We start from the raw sequence: 21325 nt of genomic DNA, 5'->3' as shown, positions 1-21325 counted from the left end.
GTGCTAGGCCGTGAGACCATCCAACGTGTGATAGATGCCGTGACATGTCTCTGCAGCACCCATCACTTTGATACCCTCTCCAGCAGCCCCTGCTACCCTGCCTGCTCCTTTATGCTGCATGGAGATGCTTCCCACATTAAAATCAAAAAAGGGCATTCGTACCCTGGTGCTGAAGAGGTCTTTGGGGTTTTTTTCTGGTTTAGGACTCTGCACCTCACAAAATAATTGACAAGTAAAAACATAAACATGATTTCTATGAACCTGGGTCAAAACAATAGTAGCTTCCGCTAGAATGCTATTCTCTGACTCTGTATTGAATTACCAAGCAAAGATGTGGAAATAGGGATTCTATAACCTGAATATTCAGGGGAGCCCCACAGCCCATGGGGACGCAGGCAGCCTGGACAGACCTGCTTCCAAAACTGGGATCGTAATGAATATGCCAATAACACGTTCATGACTATTTTTGCAAACAAAGAAATACTGGCCAGGCTCTGGCTAAGCATGGATATTTCAGTAACAGCCAGATTTGGGAAATTTTGACAAATCAGTGCCAGGAAGTGGGGCTGTTTAGGGCTAGCACTTTCTCATGATTTCTTTCTCTTCTTCTGGTGCTGATCTTTCAGTCTGTGAGTCAGAGAAAACTACTTTGCAGCTAGGAAAGGAGAACAGTCACAAAGATGAATCCCAGAAACATCTCCCAGATTGAGCAACACGACGGGCAGCTCATGCATTTTTGGCCTCTGGAGCTTTAGCTGCAGTGATGCCCTTGCCCCAGTTTTCTTCCCCATGCATCTGCTGGAGGTTATGACCCTGGTATCTGTCAGTAGGATGAAATGCACACCTGCAGGTCTGCCATGTGGTCTCACAGTCCCAAATATCTGCTTAAACCATCAGTAAAGAGGGAATTGAACAAAGACCGTGGACGATGTCCCAGAGGAGGTGATACAGGTGTATGTCCCATTTGGCTGGCATTGCAACCAAAGGAATAATTTCAGAGGAGCTGGCAACACTACTCTGAAATTATCAATCACAGCTCCCTGTTTTGTGTATCAGAGCCCCCAAATCATCAGCCACAAGTTAAATCAGCCTGCAAACAACAAAGCTGTGGGAATCAGATCCTAAAAGTCCTACAGCATCATGATTTTATTGTCTCTCCAACTATTTGACGGAATTTACTCTTTTCAAGGAGGGGTTGATTTGTAGACTTTCTTTAAATAGTGAAAATGATCTCGGGCTGAAAATTATTTCTGCAATCATTGTGGTTAAGTGCTGGAACAGGTTGCCCAGAGAGGTTGTGGAGTCTCCATCCTTGGAGTTTTTCAAAACCCAACTGCACAAGGCCATGACCAACTTCAAAATTACCCCCACTTGGAGGGGAGGCCTGGTCCTGAGGTCGCTAGAGGTCCCTTCGTACCTATATTATTGTATCACTCTATGAGATGATCCTCCCCAATGTACATTTTATAAATCAGATCCCTCTTTCGTAGTTGGTGTATAGTAAAGCCATCTGTGCTTTAAAACAGCTTTAAACTGGCTTAGAATATGAAATTATTACAGTTTCTCCTGCACAGCAGAAGACTGGCACTATCATTCCTTCTAGTAGATATTTCAGTTGCAAATAGTAATTTGCAAAAAGCAGGACTTTCTAATATAAATGGACGTTCAAGTATCATCCCCTCTCAAATACGTGCACTTAAAGAATAGGGGTTTGAATTCACACAAAGACCAGTATTTTCACTGAAGTGGTGGCTATCATGCCTATGAATTAGGGTTATTCAGAAAGTTTGACTTGACTTGACCCTTTGGCTTTAAAGGGAACAGATCTTGGCTAACGCTTTTGAGAATCTCGCTCACAGAGAAGTTCTCAAGCAGGGAGAAGGAAATAATGAGCCAACACGAATGTCTGGATACTAGAAAACATGAAAAGAGATTGATGCAGTAAACTGCAGTACAGCTTAACTCAAAATTGTTAATATAGGCCAAGTAATCCAATTTTCTTACCTTGATGAAATCACTTGTGTAATCTTGTTGTGAGTGACTCCTAAGCCTGATGCTGGATCCCAGTGATGTTGTGATAAGTGAGGAGGTGGATAAAGTCTCGTATTGGAGTTCCAGGTTCGGCACCGAGATGACGATAAACTCTGTGTCCAAAGAAAGACAGTGTCCTCTGCAACCTACTAGTCCACACAACTCATGGATGATGTCATGCCACGCATTTAAGCTTTTTAAGTGTCTCTAAGGCGCAGAACAAGCTTGTTTTGTGTTCAGCAACATTCTCCTCCAATAAGCAAGACAAGTCATGGAATGGAGTTTATTAATTGTTTAACAGTTAATTGTTAATTAATGCTTTAATAGAAGCAATTAACTAGATAAGGGGTAGTTGTGCACTGTGAAGCATGTTTACTGGTCAGAAGAGGGCAGAAACTGCAAGGCAGAAGGACTGAAACACTTGATGAACACACTTCTTGCTGTGTTTTATTCATTCTTAGGTATAAACCATATGAAAAAATGCCAAAAGTGGCAAGATTTCAGAAAGCTCTGAGAATCCCGATTCTGGAAATCAGGGCCCTGATGAAGGCCATCAAAATGATGAGAGATTTAGTCATACGTAGTTAGGATGACCTGGGAGGATGCTGGATTAAATGAAGGATTTGTGCATTGCTTGCTTAGTCCTGTGAGAAGAATTAAGGTGCCCTTTCTTGCTTTTGAGATGGCAAGTGATCTTTCCCAGTTTAGCAATGGTCCCCAGCATGGTTTTGGCCCAACACAATTAGCAGTGGTGTAAATAAGTCCTGCACACCCTTTAAGGATTAGCCCAGGCCAGGAACCGTTTCCTAGAGGCAGTTTGGATGCAGCCCCTTGTTCTGGAGGAGTTTGATGCCGTGGAAGCAGCCAGACGAAGCTGTGGTATATCGGCACCTGGATGGGGCCCCATAGTTACTACTGTGATACTCGAACTAGGAACAATAATTATCCATCTGTGAATCCTTATCGCTAACTTGCAACATTATAACAAAGGAAAAAAATCGCTAACAAATGTTGATATTGAGCATGTTAATTGTGATGGCAACTGTAAGTTTGATTTTGATTTTTTAATAGACAGCATTTTACTTTCATGCTCCCCTGTTGCTTGAGCGCTGCATCTTACATTCCTTTTATATCTGTTAGAATGAAAATAATTCATTAAAATTAAAAAAGCGGGCCAAAGCCGCAGCTGGTGTAAATTGCTAGAGCCCTGTGGATGCCAGCTCGCTCCAGCTGAGATCTGGCCTTACATAACCTCGTTTTAAGGGTAGGTTCAGGCAGCCTCCGCTGCAAGCCTTCCAGCCGAGCAGTTACACATGTCCTCATTTCCTCCCTTCCAAGGAGTGGGCTTTTAAACCGTAAACACCCTCTAGTGCATAAGGATAATGGCCCCTTGCAAGAGTTAGCAGGAGTGCCTGCGGAGAAGGCGGCGGGAGGGTGAGCCGTCAGCTGAATGATGCGCCCCATCCCACCGCTCTCCTTCCAGGAGAGAGCACCAGGGAGAAGGTCGGTGGCACGGGATGGTGAGGGAGATGGTGTCCATCCATACCCTGTGCGTTGCTACCATGACACCTAGGATATAACCATATTGCCACGGCAAAGTAAGGTCGTCCAGAGAGAAGGGGAGGTTGGTGAGATGCTGGGAAGGGTGTTGTACCTGTTGCCCTCCTGGTCGTGATAAATCCTACTCATCCGAAGGGGCATGTAAGGTTCTGCAGTTGTAAGTTGCAACCTACTCAGCAGAGTTAATTTTCCTTTCCCTAGAGGTCTGTTTCTGACTTCTCAGGCATGCTCTGCCATTTTTCAAGCCAGGGTTTACTTCTCTGAAAGCTGTGCTTGGTCAAGAAGAGTTTCCCAACCTGGAGTTGTTGGGAGTGGACTGAGTACCTCAAATCCTATTCCTTTCTGTTTTTCCACATACGTATATTAGTAAACTAGGCAATTTCAAGGCCTGCTCATGGACACTGTGACTTCATCATGCTGCTAAATTGTTCGGATAATCACTAGATTGGTCAAGGCTTACTAGCACTCTCCTAAGTAATCATAACCTAGGCAGGGTTCAGGACTCCATAGGGGCCAGGATCGGTCCCAATACTGAGTATGAAAGCAGCTACCTGGTTTTGGAGGATGAGAGAGTTCATTTCTGTAGTCAATCTTGGCCCATTGGTCTCAGGAAAAGTGATCGGGCCCCTGTACTTTGTTGCCTATTGTAGATACGGTCTGAGATTCCTGACCTTGATCAGCTTGTGGTTTTGTGGGACAGGCCACCAGGACTCTTCTTTCCTCAAAACGTAGCCCAGGGCCTGTGCTGATGTGCTTTTCTGTGCTCCTGCAACCTTCTTTCTTACACATCAGCATCCTCTTCATTTCAAGCCAGCCTGTTGCCTGAGGCATCCTCCCACACTTTCTGCTGGTGATACTCAAAGCCACCTCTGTAAATTGAACAGTGCCAAGGCACAGGCACAATCCTGTAATAGTTCACCCTGTTAAATTGTCAGCACAGTCTCTGGCAATTTTGGCCAAGGCCAACTAGCGTGGACATAGCCACGTGGAGTCAAGTCACGCCAGCTGGCCAAGGACAAAGGCTGGTCTTTGGTCTGCTTTGTTTAATGGTATAGACAGAGTCTGACTCCATAATCCTGTCTCTGGACATTTCTGCTACAGTCCTTGCTGAGACAGCTAAGCAGCCTCTCTCATCCACATGAAGCATCTTTTTCCATAGCACTTAGGGTGGGGGTTTTTTTTACGGTAGGAACATCTCCTCTTCCCCCTCCTGATGGCATCCTGGGGTTTTCTCCAAAGGTTATTTGACCACATTTCTGGAGCGGATGGCTTTGGCTCCTTAAAAATGTGCTTTGGCACAGGGACAGCAGTGACTTTGCCCCACGCAGTTTGTGTGCTACTGCGACATACGTAGTAAATAAGCGTGAGGATAATTATACCAACAGGAATTCTGGGAACCCTGCCAGAATGGAGGGGACAGCCAATCCTTTGTGCATTTAAAGAAAATCGCCCCAAATCCCCCTCCCAATGCCAAATTAGTTCTATCTCTTGAAGCCATGATGGGACTTAGAACTAAAAATACACGCATACACACAAATACACACACTCGTATATAAAAATAGCCAGCATTCAAAAAATAAAAAGCCCAAAGTTAGGCTCCTGTATCCAAAATTAAGCTCCTAAATAAATAAATTAGCCTGATTTTCAAAAGCCCAGAGTGGTGAATGGCTTTCACTGACATAAGAGGAAGCATCATGTTGCTAAAGACTGAAGATCAGGCCTGAATATGGATTTGAAAGTCTAATTATAGAATCCTGTTTGCTACCAGCTTGACCGAGAACAACAAATTTCAGGTGAAATGACATTGATTTTTTTTTCTTCAGAGTTTGTCTACACTTAACCAGTGTTAGTAAAGGTAGGAAAAAGCCCTCAAACAAGTAAATAAAATACCACAAAGAAGAAGCAGATATACTGGAATAAAACTGCTTGCAGCAGTGCGGTACATTTGTGTTTGGATATAGGATTGAGCACTACCAATGTTACAGCTGGGTGAAATTTTATATTGATTAATTAGGTATTTATTAGTCGTTGAAAGCCTACCAGGTGGAAAGACTGCTTTTCCCAGTTATTCTTACACTTTCTCTGCTGAAAACTCCCAATCGACTGGCATCAAGGAGGAATGGGTTTTTACTCCTCCCTTTCCTCTCTTTTTGTTGGATTTGGGTCTGACAGGTGCTAAAGAGAGAGCACCGTATTTTTGGCTCGACCAAAAAGAGAGTACAAAGGGAAGTTCATTTCTCTTCTGCTGCAAATGGTCCTTGGAGCCGTTTTGCTCACGTTCATTTGGGAGGTTGTGACCTTTTGCTGGCCAAAATTACACCAAGGGATTCCTGAGGTCACAGTCCCATGTGGCAGTTGGATTGGGACAGATTTGTCCTGCTGGGTCTTCCAGCACAGATCAGATTGGGCAGCACTGGGCTTTACGGCGTCAAGGAAGCACGTCTACTCTGGGTGGAGGACCATCAGCAGGCAGAGTGGTACTCCACTCATGGGTTTGTGTTGTGGGGTTTAGAGGCTGGGGACAGCACTAAAAGATCTGGGTTCGGCTGCCAGAAGACTTTTGGAGAGCCCTTTTGGTGCTCCATGACTCAGTTTCCCCATCTGTGGAAGGGGCACAATACAGCTGACCTTTGCAAAAGGCTGTGGGCTCGACAGCCAAGAGAATTTGGTGTTACTGTCGTTGCCGTTGTTCTGGCCATTGATGGAGACAGGACCAGAGCATTACATTTATCTAATGCATTTTTATGTCCTTTTATGCATGCTGCTTCCATGAAGAGGTGGTTTGTCCTCTCACTGTAGCCAGTTAGAAGCATTCATGCTTAAGCTGTGTGGATGGTGGTGAATTCCTAGAGATCGAGGAGAAATCACTGCAGGACATGGTGTCCCTTCTGTTAAGTTTCTTCTTAATCTTTTTGAGTCACTCAATACCATTGTTATAGTTTGGTTTTGCCAACCTGGAGTACTTGGAAAAGTAAAAACAGTCTTAAAAATAACCAAAAACTGGAGACAGCTGGTGGGGACAGCGATGTGGAAGAGTAGACGTCTAGCAAATGTGAGCTGTGACAAGGGACTGAAAGAAATTGTTTTTTTTTAGTCTGGAGAAAAGGTGACTGAGGGTTTACATGGTAACTAGGTGCATACGGGTAAAAGACTGCTGCAGGGTGAAAATGAATAAATTCTTCTCCTTGCCCATGGCTGGAATGATGAGAAATTAGTGTCTTAAACTTCAGAAGAGGAGCTTAGTTTTCATGTAGTAGCAGGAATGGGAGTTCCTGGGAAGGGGAGGCTGTGCAAGACTACAGGACAGATTCAGTGACTGTCTCTGTTGAAAGAGTTCGGCAGAGGTGATGCTGTCTTTGCCCATGGCCAGCACCTTATGGGCACCACCACCTTGGTTTTCAGCGTCCCTGTATTGCTGATATTATAAAAACCAGTTGCATGCTCCTGTTCTCTGCCTTCTCTTTGAGCCATTCCAACTTACTCTCCCCAACTTTGCCTTTCCAGCTAAACTACATTTATTTAATTCCTTGCATGCATGAAGAGAAGGCAGGATTCCTGTGTCATCCTGCAGCTGCTGGGGCTGGGGGCTTTCAGAGAAATGCTGAGTACAGGCGGTGGCGGGGGGCATGTCGGGGGAGTGGGAGGAGGACTGGTGTCCATGGGAGAGAAGGTGGCTCCACGGGCATTTCCACCCCACTCGGGTTCTGCTGGGGATGTCACATCAGTGTCACCGGTGTCGTATATGACTGGCATAGCATTTTCTCGAGTGTCGAGCCCCATCTGGTGGCTTTCCTGCATCATTTTTTGTGTGTGCGTGTGTGTCCTTGTGTCTGCTTTCGGGATTTTTCGTCTTCTGTGCTTGCGAACTGGAAACGGGAAGGCAGGACAAGGTGCTTGAGAAAGGGCAGGGCTCGCAGAGGTACCTCTGCCTCTCTCCCTGTCCCTGGGTGTAATTTGGAAATACAGAAGCTGTCGAGGCTTATGTCCTTTCCTGCTGCTCTTCCTTGCTGTGCAATCTCGCCCCGAGTGGCAAGGAATGATCTAATCGTTTTGGCGAAACCCCAGTTTGTGCTGTGAGCCCCTCCCAGAGCCTCCAGAAGGCACTTCATCCAACCGTCATGCTGGCATCTGAGGTGGGACAGATGAACAGTCCCAGGAGGGGACATTTCTCTCCATTGACTAGCTCAGATAACCCACTTCAGGGTCAGCGTTAGGTGAAACGATTCCCATCCCAAATTTGAGAGCACAAGGTTACAGCCACCATGCAGGATGAGAAGGAAAAAGACCCATTATTATTAGATCATTAACATCAGCAAGCAGTAGAAAGGACCCTGTTAGGAGGTGGTTTTTCTCCTTAAATGGCTCAAGTCCTGTGTCATCTGGGCACCTTGTGCTACCCTACCTGAGTCACCTCCATTTACAAAGATTGGCCAAAAGTTCCCTGAAGGGAAGTTGTGTCCCCAGGTTGAGGTTTCCAGGTCTCCTTGCACACTGATACGGAACCAGAGGCGATAAAGCAGTACCTGTCCATGCATGAGACGCCTCCTTCTCATCCAACATTGCTCAAAGTCTCAATAGCTGACCAGTGGCAAGCTGTGGCCTTTTGCATTTGTGGGTCACGCGTGTGCTGAAGGTGAAGGTGGTGTCTCATTGCTCCCCCTGCGATGAAACAGGGGCAAATCTCTGGGCTCTGTGAGGGAAGCTCCTTACTAGAGTGCTGAAGGGGCTTAGACCATCTGTCAAGCCACCACCAAGTGACATGACCGGTATTTGTCAAGTAGCTTTTCCTCTTCTCATCACGAAAACAAACTGAGGGAGTTGTTTTCTTGTGCAAGTGTTTCACGAGCATTTCCTATCCCCACGCTTCACATTTGGGTAGTGCAAATCAAAGGTTTCCCACTCTTGCAATACGAAGGTGGTCCTCAGATCTTGGAGGAGATAGTGTTAGACCTGCGTAGACACCTGTATCTACCCCGGATTCCCCTTCCCTCAGACCACCTCCCTCTCCCCAAAGAACTGGCCCACAGCCCCATCCTCCTCAGATTTTGATGCATGCCAAAGTCTCACGCTCAGCTTTTCCTCCTGTTTCCTGCAGGTATATCCGAACTATGTACCTGGGGATCCAGAGCCAGAGGCGGAAGGAACACCAGCGGCTTTTCTACTGGGCTATGATGTACGAATATGCAGACGTAAATATGTTGCGCCTCCTGGAAACTTTCCTCGAGAGCGCCCCTCAACTGGTGCTACAGCTCTGCATAATGATCCAAAAGAACCGTGCAGAAACATTACCATGTAAGTGGCCCCCTCGTCCCCCCCTCCCCATCCTCCCGGCCTCCCCCCTCTGATCCCATGCTCAGCTGCCGATGGATGTTTTGCTAACCGTCTGCCCTACGCAACCTGGCGTGTAAGGGGCTGCCACTTCGGACAAATCTCATTCCAGCTCCGCGCTGCGTTCGCTGGGTAAAATTTCTGCTCATTCCACTGAGAAAAAAACCAGTATAAACGAAAAGATGAGATTCAGCTCTTCCGCACCCCGTCCGGTCTAAAGAAATGATGGTTTTATCAGGAGGAGGCAGGCGGTCTCTGCTGCTATGGCAAGCGTCGCCATTCATTTGCCACCTGGCAGCAGGCAGATACAGTCATTCTCTGCCTCAGTTTCCCTCCTTACATAAGTAGGATGATAAAACTGGCCAGATTTGAATTTGTGTTGTGAGGACAAACGGTTCAATGCCTGTGCAATGCTCTGATGGTGTGAAGTGCAGTATAAGGGGGGGGTTAAGTAGCTAAACACTATAGGACCTTTTCTGAAGAGTGCCCAGGAATTAAGGTTTAGTCATTGGTACCGTGGTTCTCAGGAAGTTGAAGAAAAGAGAGAGGGGAAAGCAGTGGAGGGGGTTGCGTAGGGACAGGGATGTTGTAGTGCAGGTATCATTGCAAAGGTAGGCAGAGGAACAGAGGCTTGGAAGCAACTACAGAGAATAGTTTGCCAATTCTGATGTCCTTTGCTGCAGTGATGTCCTGAGCATGGGGCATCCACCCCAGCTGAGAGGCATATGCCCCTGTGCCAGCCTGGGGTGAGCAGCTCTACCAGCCCATGCCCATGGCATGCTGGCTGCCTAAGGGAGATTTGTCCTTTCCAAGGACCAACAGCGGTATCAGCTGATGAGCTGCTGGGTTATTCAGCCCCTGCTCAATTCACACACCAGGCATGATACTCGGCTTCCCAAAGACAGCCTGTTTGTGGCACGCCATTTCTGACAGACCTGAGGAGTTTCTAGGCGCTGAGATTGGAACCGGGCACTTCTTCAGGGTTAAATTTTGCTGGTTGGACCAAGGTCACCACTATCTACAGCATCAATAAGTCGGAGTGCTCTCCCCTTCCTCCATACTTTAAGCATGTCCATCACATGTTGTTTGTAGAGGCCTCCCTCCCTTCTCCTATTTATGCAGTCTTTTTCTAAAACCTTTCATCACGAGCTCTCCAGCCCTCCAAAGTGCTGACATGATGAACATGCCTTTCTACAACTCCTGCTAGAACTGCTCACATTTGGAGCACCCTTTTCCTGCTGCTTCCAACATTATTAACCCTACTAAAAATGTAGAAATCATAACCTAAGAGGCTTGCCAGGGCGTTACACAGATGGTTGGACTCGCTACAGAAAGCACTGGGTGAAGTTTGCTGGCCTCTGTCGTGCTGCAAGTCAGACGACACGGCCGAATAATCCCTCTAGGCTTTCAAATCCGCGGCTCTTTCGGTTTGCCACTTCCAGGCATGGCTGCCTAATCCACTGAACAAGCTGCATCATTTTCCAACCCCCCTCCCTTCTTCAGCTATGCAGTTCCTCCGTTCCTCCACCACACCGAGCAGGCTGTGCTCTCTTCCAAGGCAGCGCACGTCCCCGCCTGCCTCCCCGGGGCCCTGGAGGGCTCTTTGCCTGCCACGCTCCAGCAGCCGAGCTCTCCGGGTCCCCAGAGCCCCTTCTCCCTGCCTCCCTCCCTGCCCGTGCCAGAGATGCTGTCGCGCATCTCGGGGCTGCGTGCCGAGCGGCGGGCGCTGCTGATGGATACGAGCAGCAGAGCTTGCTCGGCGCTCCTGACTCAGGTGCAAGGTTTCCTAAAGCTCCTCCGTGCCCGTTCGGCGCTTCTGTCTTCCTCCTTCTCCCGGCCAGTACGTAATTATGTAAAAGGAAATTAAATGCTGAGAGGAGCCGTTATGAAAGGGAGCATCAAAGATTTCCCTTAAAGCAGGCAGAAACCAAAGGAAGATGGATATTGTTAGGAAGGCAGTGTGTTTAAAAATCAAATCAAGTCTCTCCTGGCTCATCATGTCTATGTGAGCGCGGCTCATCACAGGAAGAGGCCAGTTCTGCCTCTACACAGGGGCAGCGTCAGCTGCGACACTAAGGGATGCACGCGGGCAAACCAGCCCACAGCAGGGCTTGTAAACCCAGGTACAGCCCGTGCTAGTATGTCCAGACTCCAGCTATTTCCATATGGTTCACACGGTGTCTTATGGATTCATTTAGTGCTAGAACAAGGTCAATTTACCATTTTATATGGCATACAACCCCCCCTCCAAGCCCCAGTCCTCCCTGCTCTTAAGACTGCAATGCCAAGCCCAGTGCGGGAAGCCAAGCCAGGCTCCAGTCTTCTCCAAATGGGTCAGCTAATGTCTCCATCTCCTATTTAAGGAGCTTTAGAAAGGGAGTTACTGGAATGGCTATTGGGAAGTTTTGCTTTTTTCTCCTAGTTCCCATGTTAAGGTAGCTGTTGAGGTAAGAAGAGTGAATATGCTGGAGGTCTTTACTCAAACCCTGAGCATCTCCTCCAGAGATGTTTAGGCACATGGTGACAGAAAGGGTAGTTCTTGCCAGTTGTGGTTGCAGTGAGTAGGGGAGCACTACGAGGACTAGTAGAAGGGGATACAATCAGGCTAAGGCTTAATTTCCTGGTTTCCATATCTATTGAGTGGGTGGAAGAAAGAAAAGCCTCACCATGCCTTGCAAAAACCATTTTACCCTGAGAGGTACCTGTTTGAAAAGGTTGGGTGGAACCTGTGTTTATTGGTCCTTCAGTGCTGAAAGAACAGACCACTTTCACTGATGGGCCCCTGCTCACCCAAGAGTCAGCATCTGCTGCATGGTCTGACACCACCAGCAGCAGTGCTGGAGCTGGAATTTGAGGTCAAGTCCCAGCCTCGGTAAAGCTTGGGACAACACCCCTGGGATTTTGTGAAGGTCAGGATTTGTTCCTTCATCATATCCCTAGCACAAGGCAGACCAGATCCCAGCTTAGCTGCCGTCGCCCGATGACTCGGGAAGAGCAGAAAATAGCACAGAGAGAAAAGAGGTAAGAACTCGGTGTACTCCATCAGGTGAGCAGATCTGACCTGGAAGGTGCATGCTGAGAGCCTGAGCTGGAGTACTTTGTGCTGTGGCTGCTGGGACAAATGGGTCGACATCAGCTCCTGAATCTGCATCTGGAAGGAGCTGGTGTGGGTATGCAGGTCCTTTGCGAGTGATTCATCTGCTACGACCACAGCTGTGTGGGTCCAAAACAGAGTCAACGGAAGGTGAGGGAGGAAGGATGCCTCCAAAACAGGGATCTGCCCATGTCCAAAGCAGCTGAAGGAGGTGAGGTGAGATGCTTGCCCTCCAGCAGCACCTTTCTCCAGGGCAGCTAGACAGAACCTAGGTGATGTATTTAGACCTACCCTTAGGGTTAGGCAAAAGGAGGTGGTGGGACTCTGCAGAAGATGCAGCCCTGTCCCTTGCTCACTGTAACTGTCCGTGAAATATAGGAGAGGATGGTACGAAAGGGTGGCCATCTCTCTCAGATTACAGAACAGCACTGGCCAGAGGACTCCCCTGATTTAAATAACATGGCGTATTTTCAGGGGGAAACATAATGTTAATGACAACAAAAAAAGCCCAGCAACCCAGATCTTCATTTCATAATCACTCCTGGCAGACAATCCACCTCACTTCTTGCAGTATAAACCATCCTTAACCTACTTCACCCTGCAGAGGTGCCTGTTCCTCTGCACTGAATGGAAAGGAGCACATATAACCAGCTTAAAGGTTAAATCTAACTTCTAGGCAGTTTTTGAGGTGAGAGGGATTCCAGTTTTTCAGCATAAATCTCCTCTTAAAGAGGTTTCCTTTTACTTAATTTTTTTCATGTGGCTACTTTAAGACTTAATGAGATTTAGCAGAACATCTAACGTCCTTCCACTCATGTCACGAGTTCTTTACGCAAAGCTTTTGCTGGGAATTTGCCTGCATGAGGCTGCAGTTTTCAGCGCAGGGTTCCCCCCGCAAAAAAGGACTGTCTATCCGCCGATGCTATGCCCATCTCCTCTATAACCCTGCTGTTGGTCTGAAAGAGATTTGCAGCGTAAGCCTTCATTTTGCAAAGTCCTGTTGAAATCTCTGGGATTTTGCGAGGTGTCTGCACTCTCTGCAGCCTGCAATAAGTAGTCTGAAGCTGCTTGTATATTTAAGAAAAAGCAACATTAGCTTCTGTTTTTCTGGGGGGTTGCTCTTTTAAGCAGAGTGATACAAGTTAGGCAGTAAAAGGGATTTTAGGCATCTCAGCTACAGATGTGTGTTGGCTGCAGTTATCGTGATGGAGTTTGCAAATCTGCTTGTCCCTCCCAAAGCAAAGTCCTATCTTTTATCGTGTCCTCACTCTTTCTGTACCATGTCTGGGGGCCATGTATGATCAGGGCTTGTCCTTTTTTGCAGGGGCACACTAAGATGCTTTTCCCTGTCACTTAGTTTAGAAGACTTAACTGGGCTTTGCAGGGTATTGAAGGACAAGCAGCAGGCATGGGTTAGCTGTTGTCCTCACCGCCCAGAGAAGGCATCCCCCACCGAGCTGAGCAGGTTTGGGATGAGCCAGCTTCAAGTTAAACACTCCTGCACATGGGTGAGAGGATTTCTGTGTGGGCAATAATGGGTTAAGTCTAATGTGGAGATAAATGCCTCAGTTAATTTTCTCCCAATGACAGGCCGGTAGTTAACCAATAACATGCTGTGAATAATGGGTATGCTGTGAACTACATACTGTCTGAAATGTCCTGTTAGATAGATTCAGAGGACAGGAAATATCTCAAGGCACCATGACTTGTTGAGGAGTCGTTTGAGATCTAAAACCAAGGCCATATCTAAAGGACAACACATGAATGGATCACTTCTTACTCAGTCCCCTGACCACTCAGGCCCCCTTCTTAGCTGGGGCAACCAAGTCCAAAAGGGAGCCTTCAGCCTTTAGTTGCCCAAGGGTGTGATTTTCAAATGTGATCAACACTGGCCTGAACGTAAATGGGAAGACTGAAATTCCCATGTCTCTGCTGAAAGTGGAGAAGAGGCTCATTAGATTTGGAAGTTCATCCTACAGGTAGCACTGCTAACCTTGAAGGAGCACTAGAAGTTAGTGCAAGATCCTTCATGCTGGTCTGGGCCGAGCAGGTACATCCATCGGAGAGCCCAGCAGAAATGGCACCAGCAAGGGACATCCATCACCACCACTGTTGCCCTGTTAGCATGGACCTGACACGGTTTTGGCTTGAACCAGCTAACTTTGTGCCAAAAAATCCCCAAAGACTGCTTGGGGGTAAACACAGAGCAGGGACCATTCCCAGCAGGCAGTTGGACGTGGCCACCTTTGGATGGCAGGAGATGGGATATGGATGGGGCTAGAGTGTGCCTACTGGCCACCGGGCTGGAGAACAATCCCTGCAAATACTTGATTCTTAGTAGAGATGCAGCCACAAAGGACTATGGGTGGGAGATGCCATGCTGGATGGAAAAGCATGGGTAGGGGAAAGTGCTTGCTGTGGGGTGTTGCTGCTGGTTTTCCACAGGTGTCTTTCAGTTTGGATGCAACTAAATATCTGCATTCCAACAGTGCTCAAACATGAATCCAAACCCCCAAATTCAAATCTCTGTGACCTCACTACACAAAATTGTCCCCATTTGTGCCAAGTCCTGTAACCAGAGTTACCCATCATAAATAAACCGTGGTTCACCCTTTCTACACAGGCATCAGATTCCACAGGGCTCAGTACAAAAAAGACCAACATCATCTACAGACTCCATTTGGGATGGGTAAGACATTGATGCAGGCCCAAGCAAAGTCCTTTTCCTCCAGAAGCAGAAATCCTCTTCCCTTTTCTGACTGATGTATTTTTCCTAAGATCCAGCAAGATAATTGCAATGTATGCCTAAAAAAGTCTTTGCCTCGTAGAGTTCTCAGTAACAGGAGATGGCGTGAGGGTAAGGTCTACCAGAGTCACACCCTGGGCTTTGGCTTGGGCTGTGAGGCAGATCGTAAGGAAAAAAAGATGCTGAAACTTTACCCATGGGGCTGAAGGCATATTCTTTCTTCCTCTCTCTCATGCCATTCCTTGGGGAGTAAAAGAAATGGGAGACATCCATCACCCAGACCTGGTTCCTTGTGACAGAAGAGGCACGAGCAGAAAAGCGGTTGCTCACTGCCCTGTGGGTAAGGGACCCCACCAGTTGTGTGTTTGCTGAAGGGGCTCGGCAGGGAGGAACCGGGATAATCTGCATTGAAAGTTTGTCCTGATTCAGCCACAGTTTCCCTTTAAGTGTTCATCAGCAGACCGAGGAGGCACCTCACAAAATGCCCAGAGAGCTCCAAACACATAAGCAGCTCGCCTGGGAGGCCACTCATATGACTCAAGTGCTTTGCCAGACTGGGGCATATGGCTCTGTTCCTGCCTTCCCCTCCTTCTCACCAAAGCCGGATGACAGATAGCAATTTGGTGCCCTGCTTGAAATGAGTCGCTGGTCCCGGGCCAATTCCCAGCAGCATCAAAAAGCCATCTCCACAGTTGGCAGTGGGCACTGAGGACGTCTTGCTCTGGCATGCTGAGAGCAGGCCAAGCCTGAGGCACGCTGGCATCGAGCAGCATGGGGAAAGCTTGCCCTATCATCGGCCGTATTGTCCCGGCGCGGCGGGGAAGGACTGGGTCCAGGAGCCTTTGAAGCCAGTGACAGCTTTTTTAATTTTTTTTCCAATGGGCTTTGGAGCAAGCCCAAAGAGAGACGTCACCCCTTAGCCCATCCCCACCTGCAGCTTGTCCGTCCACCACCTTGCCATAGCTCTCGCTCTGTTATTTCGGAGTGCTGATAAAAAACCTTCTGTTCCGTACCACGTGCCGCCATCACGCATATGACATGCCACAGCCAATAAAGATGAGTCACCATTCACGGGACAGCATTGGCAGGTAGCCAGCGCTGCCAATTTTAGGCTTTGTAAGACTGTGGTAATCATTGGAAGGGGGTTACATCATCAGAGCACTACACAAGCATTAGCCCATGCTGTTCCTAGGAGCTGCAGGCAAGCTGGGAAACTGAGGCACGGAGAAAGAGGTTTGATTAGCCTAAGGTCTTGGGGAGGATCTCTACGCTGCAGGCTCCTGGGGAGCAAGTTCAGGCCAAACAGATTCCAGGCAGGAAATTGAGGCTTTTTCAGGTAATTTCATGCTGCAGACTTTCCTGGAGACATACCTCCTGTGGCAGATTCATGATTAGAGCATAGGAAAAGGTGGCTGCACACTGCTGTGCAATTGGCTAGTAAAATGCATGGAAATTCAACTCTTTCATCTTCAGGTTGCTCTAGTGTGCAGCTCTGGGGTTCACGTCAGGCATCCGGGAGAGTATGCTAACTCTGGATAAACAGAGAGCACATAGCCACTGAGATGTGCAAAAATAACTGGGGTAGGTGCCGGGCGGGTGCTGGGCAGGGACGTCTCCGTGTTTCTATCCCTGATGTAGATGGAGCAATTCAGGTTGATGCAACTGGCTCAAAATTGCTGAGTATTGAAGGAAAGAACATTCTTGTTTCAGAAACTATCAGTTGTTTTATACGATTAGCTCAAGGTGACAGTCCTGAGTCTGGGAGTGCAGCAGATTTACTGAGTCAGTGGAAATCTCCTGAAATGACTTTTGTCCTAAGTGGCATTTGACCAACCTCATGCTCTCAGTGCCCTCAGTTGCATTCACGTCTTCGCATGGACGCTCACCTGTGGGGCACCCAAGACCAGGCATGGCCGTTTCCCTGTCGCAGGAGCCCATATCTGAAATACCCTAAGGTGCAAACAGATGTTTGCAGTAGGGGAACGGATGCATGGTTTGATCTCAGCCTGTCCGTGGGGAAGGTGATGTTCATTAACCTGTTGAAGAGGCAGTCTCAACTCCATCTTGTACACAAATGAACTTCTGAGAAGGCAAAAAGACCCAGGAGAGACAAGCCAACCTGAGCATGACTTAACCGGTGGATGCTGGTGTGTCATTGAGTTCTGGCCTGCCACACATCACTTAGACCTTTGCAGAGCATACAAAGCCTGGGAAGCAGAGGAAGAAAGAGGTTCCTGCTGTTATCCTTGGAAATCAGTGTCCCTGGTGCCTTCAGCTACCCCACTGCGAGACAGCACCAGCTGCACCACATCCTTTTTTGTCACTTTGTCACTCCCCCTCACAGAAATGTTCTGCCAGACTCACTCTAATGATGCCAGCCCTGTGTGCTCTCCAGAAGCGTTGAGATGCTCCTTCTTTTCAGGAGACCAGTCCCCTCACCTGCAGTTATGCCGAGACAATTCCACCAATGGCCCCCTACACAGTAACAAAGATTTACAAACCGTAAGGTTAGCAAAGAGTGCACTGCTGACACATCTCCTCTAAACACACTGAATGAAGACCTCTTACTTTGGCCAGTGAGTGTGAACCAAGTTGGGTTTCCTTCCTCTTCCCCATCAGGTCAAAAGCATTTCCAGAATTGGGATGAAGTTATTTCTCTAATGGCCTGCAAACTTTCTGTGTCCAGGCCAAACGATTAATCAGAGATGGTTTGCAGGATCCAGGTTTGGTACTGTCACAGACTGTTTGAAACATTGCCTTGATGTTGTCTTGTCTCCAAGGAACTGGCCGTGGGAGCTGTGTTTATAGCAGGAAGTTCCTTCACTAAGCCCTGGCAGAAGATGTTGCTTCCTCAATCTGGTGACGAGTCTGTTGGGTTTCATCTATGCTAATAAACTGAAACACATCAGAACACGAGCACAGCCACCAGATCTCGGTCATCCACGTGGTTCAATTATCAGCACAGTCCTTGGGACATTTTTAGCCCACGGCAGCTAGCACCAACCCAAACAATTCCCAGGCTTGCCTCAGGTGTCAGCACAGGCCAAGGACGATTCCCAACAAGCAGTCCGGATTGGGCCACCCTCGTTTGGGGGCTGAGACTGCATAATGACATGGGTGTAGCAGTCAACAGAATTAGGCTTTGCTCAGTCACTGATCTTTAGGCACAGGGTCCCAGGTTCAAAAGCTGCCCCAGACCAGTGCTAGGGAAAAGAGATTCTCACGGATGCTTTCAGAAGTGGACAGCAGAACTCCTAGGGCTTTCCCTGCCAGTGCTGATGCGCTCCCCTGTTTTTCAGAATATTTTTGCCCCACCTGCAAGATTGCAACATCCGTTCAACTTGTGCTAGGCAGATTTAAATTCTTCTCAATGGCTGCAGTTCTCATCTGAATTAAAAAAGAATGCCAGGATAAAGATGCTGTAACAAATATCAAATGTACGGTGTTAAAATGCAAGTATATTGTATGTGTTTGTGGTAAGAGTTGTGTTGTTTCATGCCGACTACCCCTACTCAGAACATAAAAGGGGATGGGGGAAGATTTTATTTTAAGTCAATCCATGTGTTGTTTTCCTTAGTAAAGGGTTTTTTCCCATTTCACTGTATTCTAGCAGTATCATATGATGTGTTTCTCTTCTAAAGGTTCCTAGTGGTAGAGTTCAAATATCATTAAGTCTGAAAAATCTCAATATAGGAGGCTTGTTCTGATCTTTGCAGAGTGTAAACTGGGAGCAACTCTGCTGGAGTCTGTGAAGAGATTCAATGTACTCAAGAATCTGAGCAAAGAATTGGCCGCTAAAATTTGTGTCTAAAGTGTCCTTCACAAAGAACCAGCTGTTGAGTGTGCAGTATGATTTTTCCTCCAAGAGTAACTCCTCTTGGATTTTGCCATGTTATTTTTCCCAGTTAAAGTAATCATATGTTTGATCTTTTTTTCTCCTGTTGCTCTGGGAAAGACTATTTTAAATAGCAGAGGGAAAAAACCCAGATCTCAGCAATCAATGACCACACAACACTGCACATCTAACCAAGAAGCTACAAGAGCAGCAGTCATACCTGGGTGTCTTTAGGCTCTAGACACCCATGCTAGATCTATGCCGATGGTGGTGCTTAGCTGCCCACAAAGGCAGCTTAGGTTGACTTTTCTTCCATCTCAGGTGCCTGGTAAAATTAGGATGCCTCTGTGACACATTAATGGCCATGTAGATACAAGGCTCTGCTCAGGCTACTCGGATTTCTGAACTGAGGTCAGAAGCAAGTGAGCCAAGAGAAACCCAAAAGTACACCAAGAAAAAGCAATGGAAGTGCACAGAGATGACTTGTACACTTCTTTGCTGGCCGTGTTCCTTTCAGATTGAACCAGGTTTCTGTGATAGACTCTACTGCCCTGTGTCATTGCTTACAAAGAGAGATTTTGCTCTGCATGCATAGATTTAAATCCTGTCCTTGCTAGAGGTCTTGTCAGGACATCCTGACAGAGCGTTTAAAATTAAATCCTTTGGGGTCTCTCAAGGAGCTTCCAAGTCCTCTTGTCTGTGACTGTTCACTTTGGGGGATTTGGGTGGTGTTCTTTTCCAGTGTGATTCTGAGACACTGGTTAAAGGCATTCAGATTAACAGGAATGTAACTAAAGTCTTTATAATTACAGTGGTGACTGTGCAGAGGGTATCTCTCTCTGAAGAGAGTGGCAATTCATACAGACAAAAATAGACACGTAGAGGAGTTCTCTTGCTCTATTTCCAAACAACCTAAACTGTGCCCAGGAAATCCTGGCTGCTGCTCTCCCAGCACATTTCCACTGCAGAACTGGCCCAGGTGATTGGTACCTGGGTAAATTTAGACCAGGCTCAGACCAGATCGTCTCTCGTTCCTGTATGTGTGGCATTAGAAGACAGAGATGCACATAGTTGTTGGTGCTGAGCGTCTCTATGAACTCCAATGCAGCCCTGCCCACATGAGATTCAGCATGCCCTTTGGAGGATGCACTGGGGAGGGATGCGTGGGGGCATGGTGCAAAGATCCTGGAGAGATATTGGCACTTGTGTGTGATAGCCTGAGTCCTCACTGCGGGGGGTGTGGGTTACCAGCCTACATAAATCCCGATTTAAGTGATAACAGCAGCTATCCTAGTTGGAAACACCATCAAATGTAGCCCCACACCAACATCAAAAAACACCATCAGTAAGATTAATGACGTTTCTGGTTTACTGGCCAAAAATCACAAAGGAAAGAACTGTTCTGTATTAACACCCTCAAAAGAGCGTCCACTGAAGTGGAACTGTTTGCTTTGGTCAGAGGGGGACAGTGAAGCATTTTCTGTATATTTTCTTAACGTTTAGAGGAAGTTTAAAAATGGAAGAGTAATTTCAAAGTAAATAGCTATATGTCATAAATAATGTCATTATAATGTCACATCAAAAGGGACTACAAAGGAAAGATTAGTCTTTGTTGTGTGTCCCCCTTCTCCTCTACTGCCTGAATTGTCTCCAGCTTCTTTAGGACTGGAACTGTTCACCAAACTCACCCCAGATTCCTGAGTGGTGTTAGAAGCCTGCCATGCATTGCTCTCCTTGAAAAGCGTGATTTTGAAGTTGATTTCCTTTTACTCCATTAGACTCCAATCAGAGTCTCTGGGGGCTGGAGGGACCTTCAGAAGAGGGCTTTGCTCCATAAGGCAGGCTTTGCCCGTCTAGCTATAGCAGTAGAGTCACGCTGGCTTTTTCCTCAGACATAGCTTTGAGAGCATAGCTGAGACCAGATTCCTAGAAGGATTAAAGTATACTGCCAAAATAACATTTTGCTGGCATTAAGCTGTCTACATGTCTGTATTACACTTTACCTAAGCTCTAGCTGCCATGTCTGGGCTTCCCAGAGCTGTCTGGACACAGCAGCCACCTGGGCTAATTTACTTTGCCAAAAAGCCCAGCCTGGAAAATCTGGTAATATGAGAGGCTCCATCTCCAGGAGTTGAACCACAGGTCTTCCACATTATTTTTAAAGTGATGAAGAGGATTATATGACCCTGTTTGTGACAGGCAGAGGACTGTGCACGTATTACGTCTATACCTCTAATGCAGACAGTGCTGGGGCCCAAATACTGGCACTCAAGTGATTCTGCTAACGTGGTCCCTGGTACAGTTTTGGTCAGCTAGCCCTTTCCCAAAGCTTCCCCAGGCATGGGAAAGTGAGTTCACCTAGGGCAGGGACAATTCCCAAAAGGCAGATAGGATATAAATATTCTGTTTTGGAGTCTGAGAGAGTATGGACATGGCAGACTCTGACAGCTGGGCTGAAGGTCAACAAATAGCCCTGGCTCTGTTTCTTGTTTGCTAGTTTATATGTCACCACAGTGACCCAGGTTCTCTCAAGGACTGGGTTCCCATGTGCCCTTCTCCTCTCTGCTGTTTTTTTATGAGCCATTATCTGGTGGCGAGCCATTATACAAGATCAAAGATCCCGGTTAGGTAGGTGAGGAGAGGCTTGTTTGAAGATCTGTGCATATGTAAGGGCTGAGATTTCAGCTTCAGCTAAGTGCTGCCAGAAGTGTTTCAGCTGTGGAGTGGATGT

At 47.2% G+C, this 21325-nt stretch overlaps 1 protein-coding gene across 1 annotated transcript in view; it reads left to right on the top strand.

The window, feature by feature from the left end:
- The window catches only part of XKR6 (XK related 6), a 182121-nt gene that overhangs the window by 151602 nt on the left and 9194 nt on the right, over window positions 1-21325 (top strand). Inside the window, exon 2 of the mRNA XM_075048932.1 lies at window positions 8687-8883. Within this exon, the coding sequence (XP_074905033.1) occupies window positions 8687-8883 (197 nt within the window). The remainder of the gene's footprint in view (window positions 1-8686; window positions 8884-21325) is intronic.

Source organism: Buteo buteo, chromosome 17 (assembly GCF_964188355.1).
Source record: "Buteo buteo chromosome 17, bButBut1.hap1.1, whole genome shotgun sequence".
NCBI classification, from domain to species: Eukaryota; Metazoa; Chordata; class Aves; order Accipitriformes; family Accipitridae; genus Buteo; species Buteo buteo.
The sequence above is the reverse complement of the archived record's forward strand: the minus strand, read 5'-3'. Positions and strand labels throughout refer to the sequence as shown.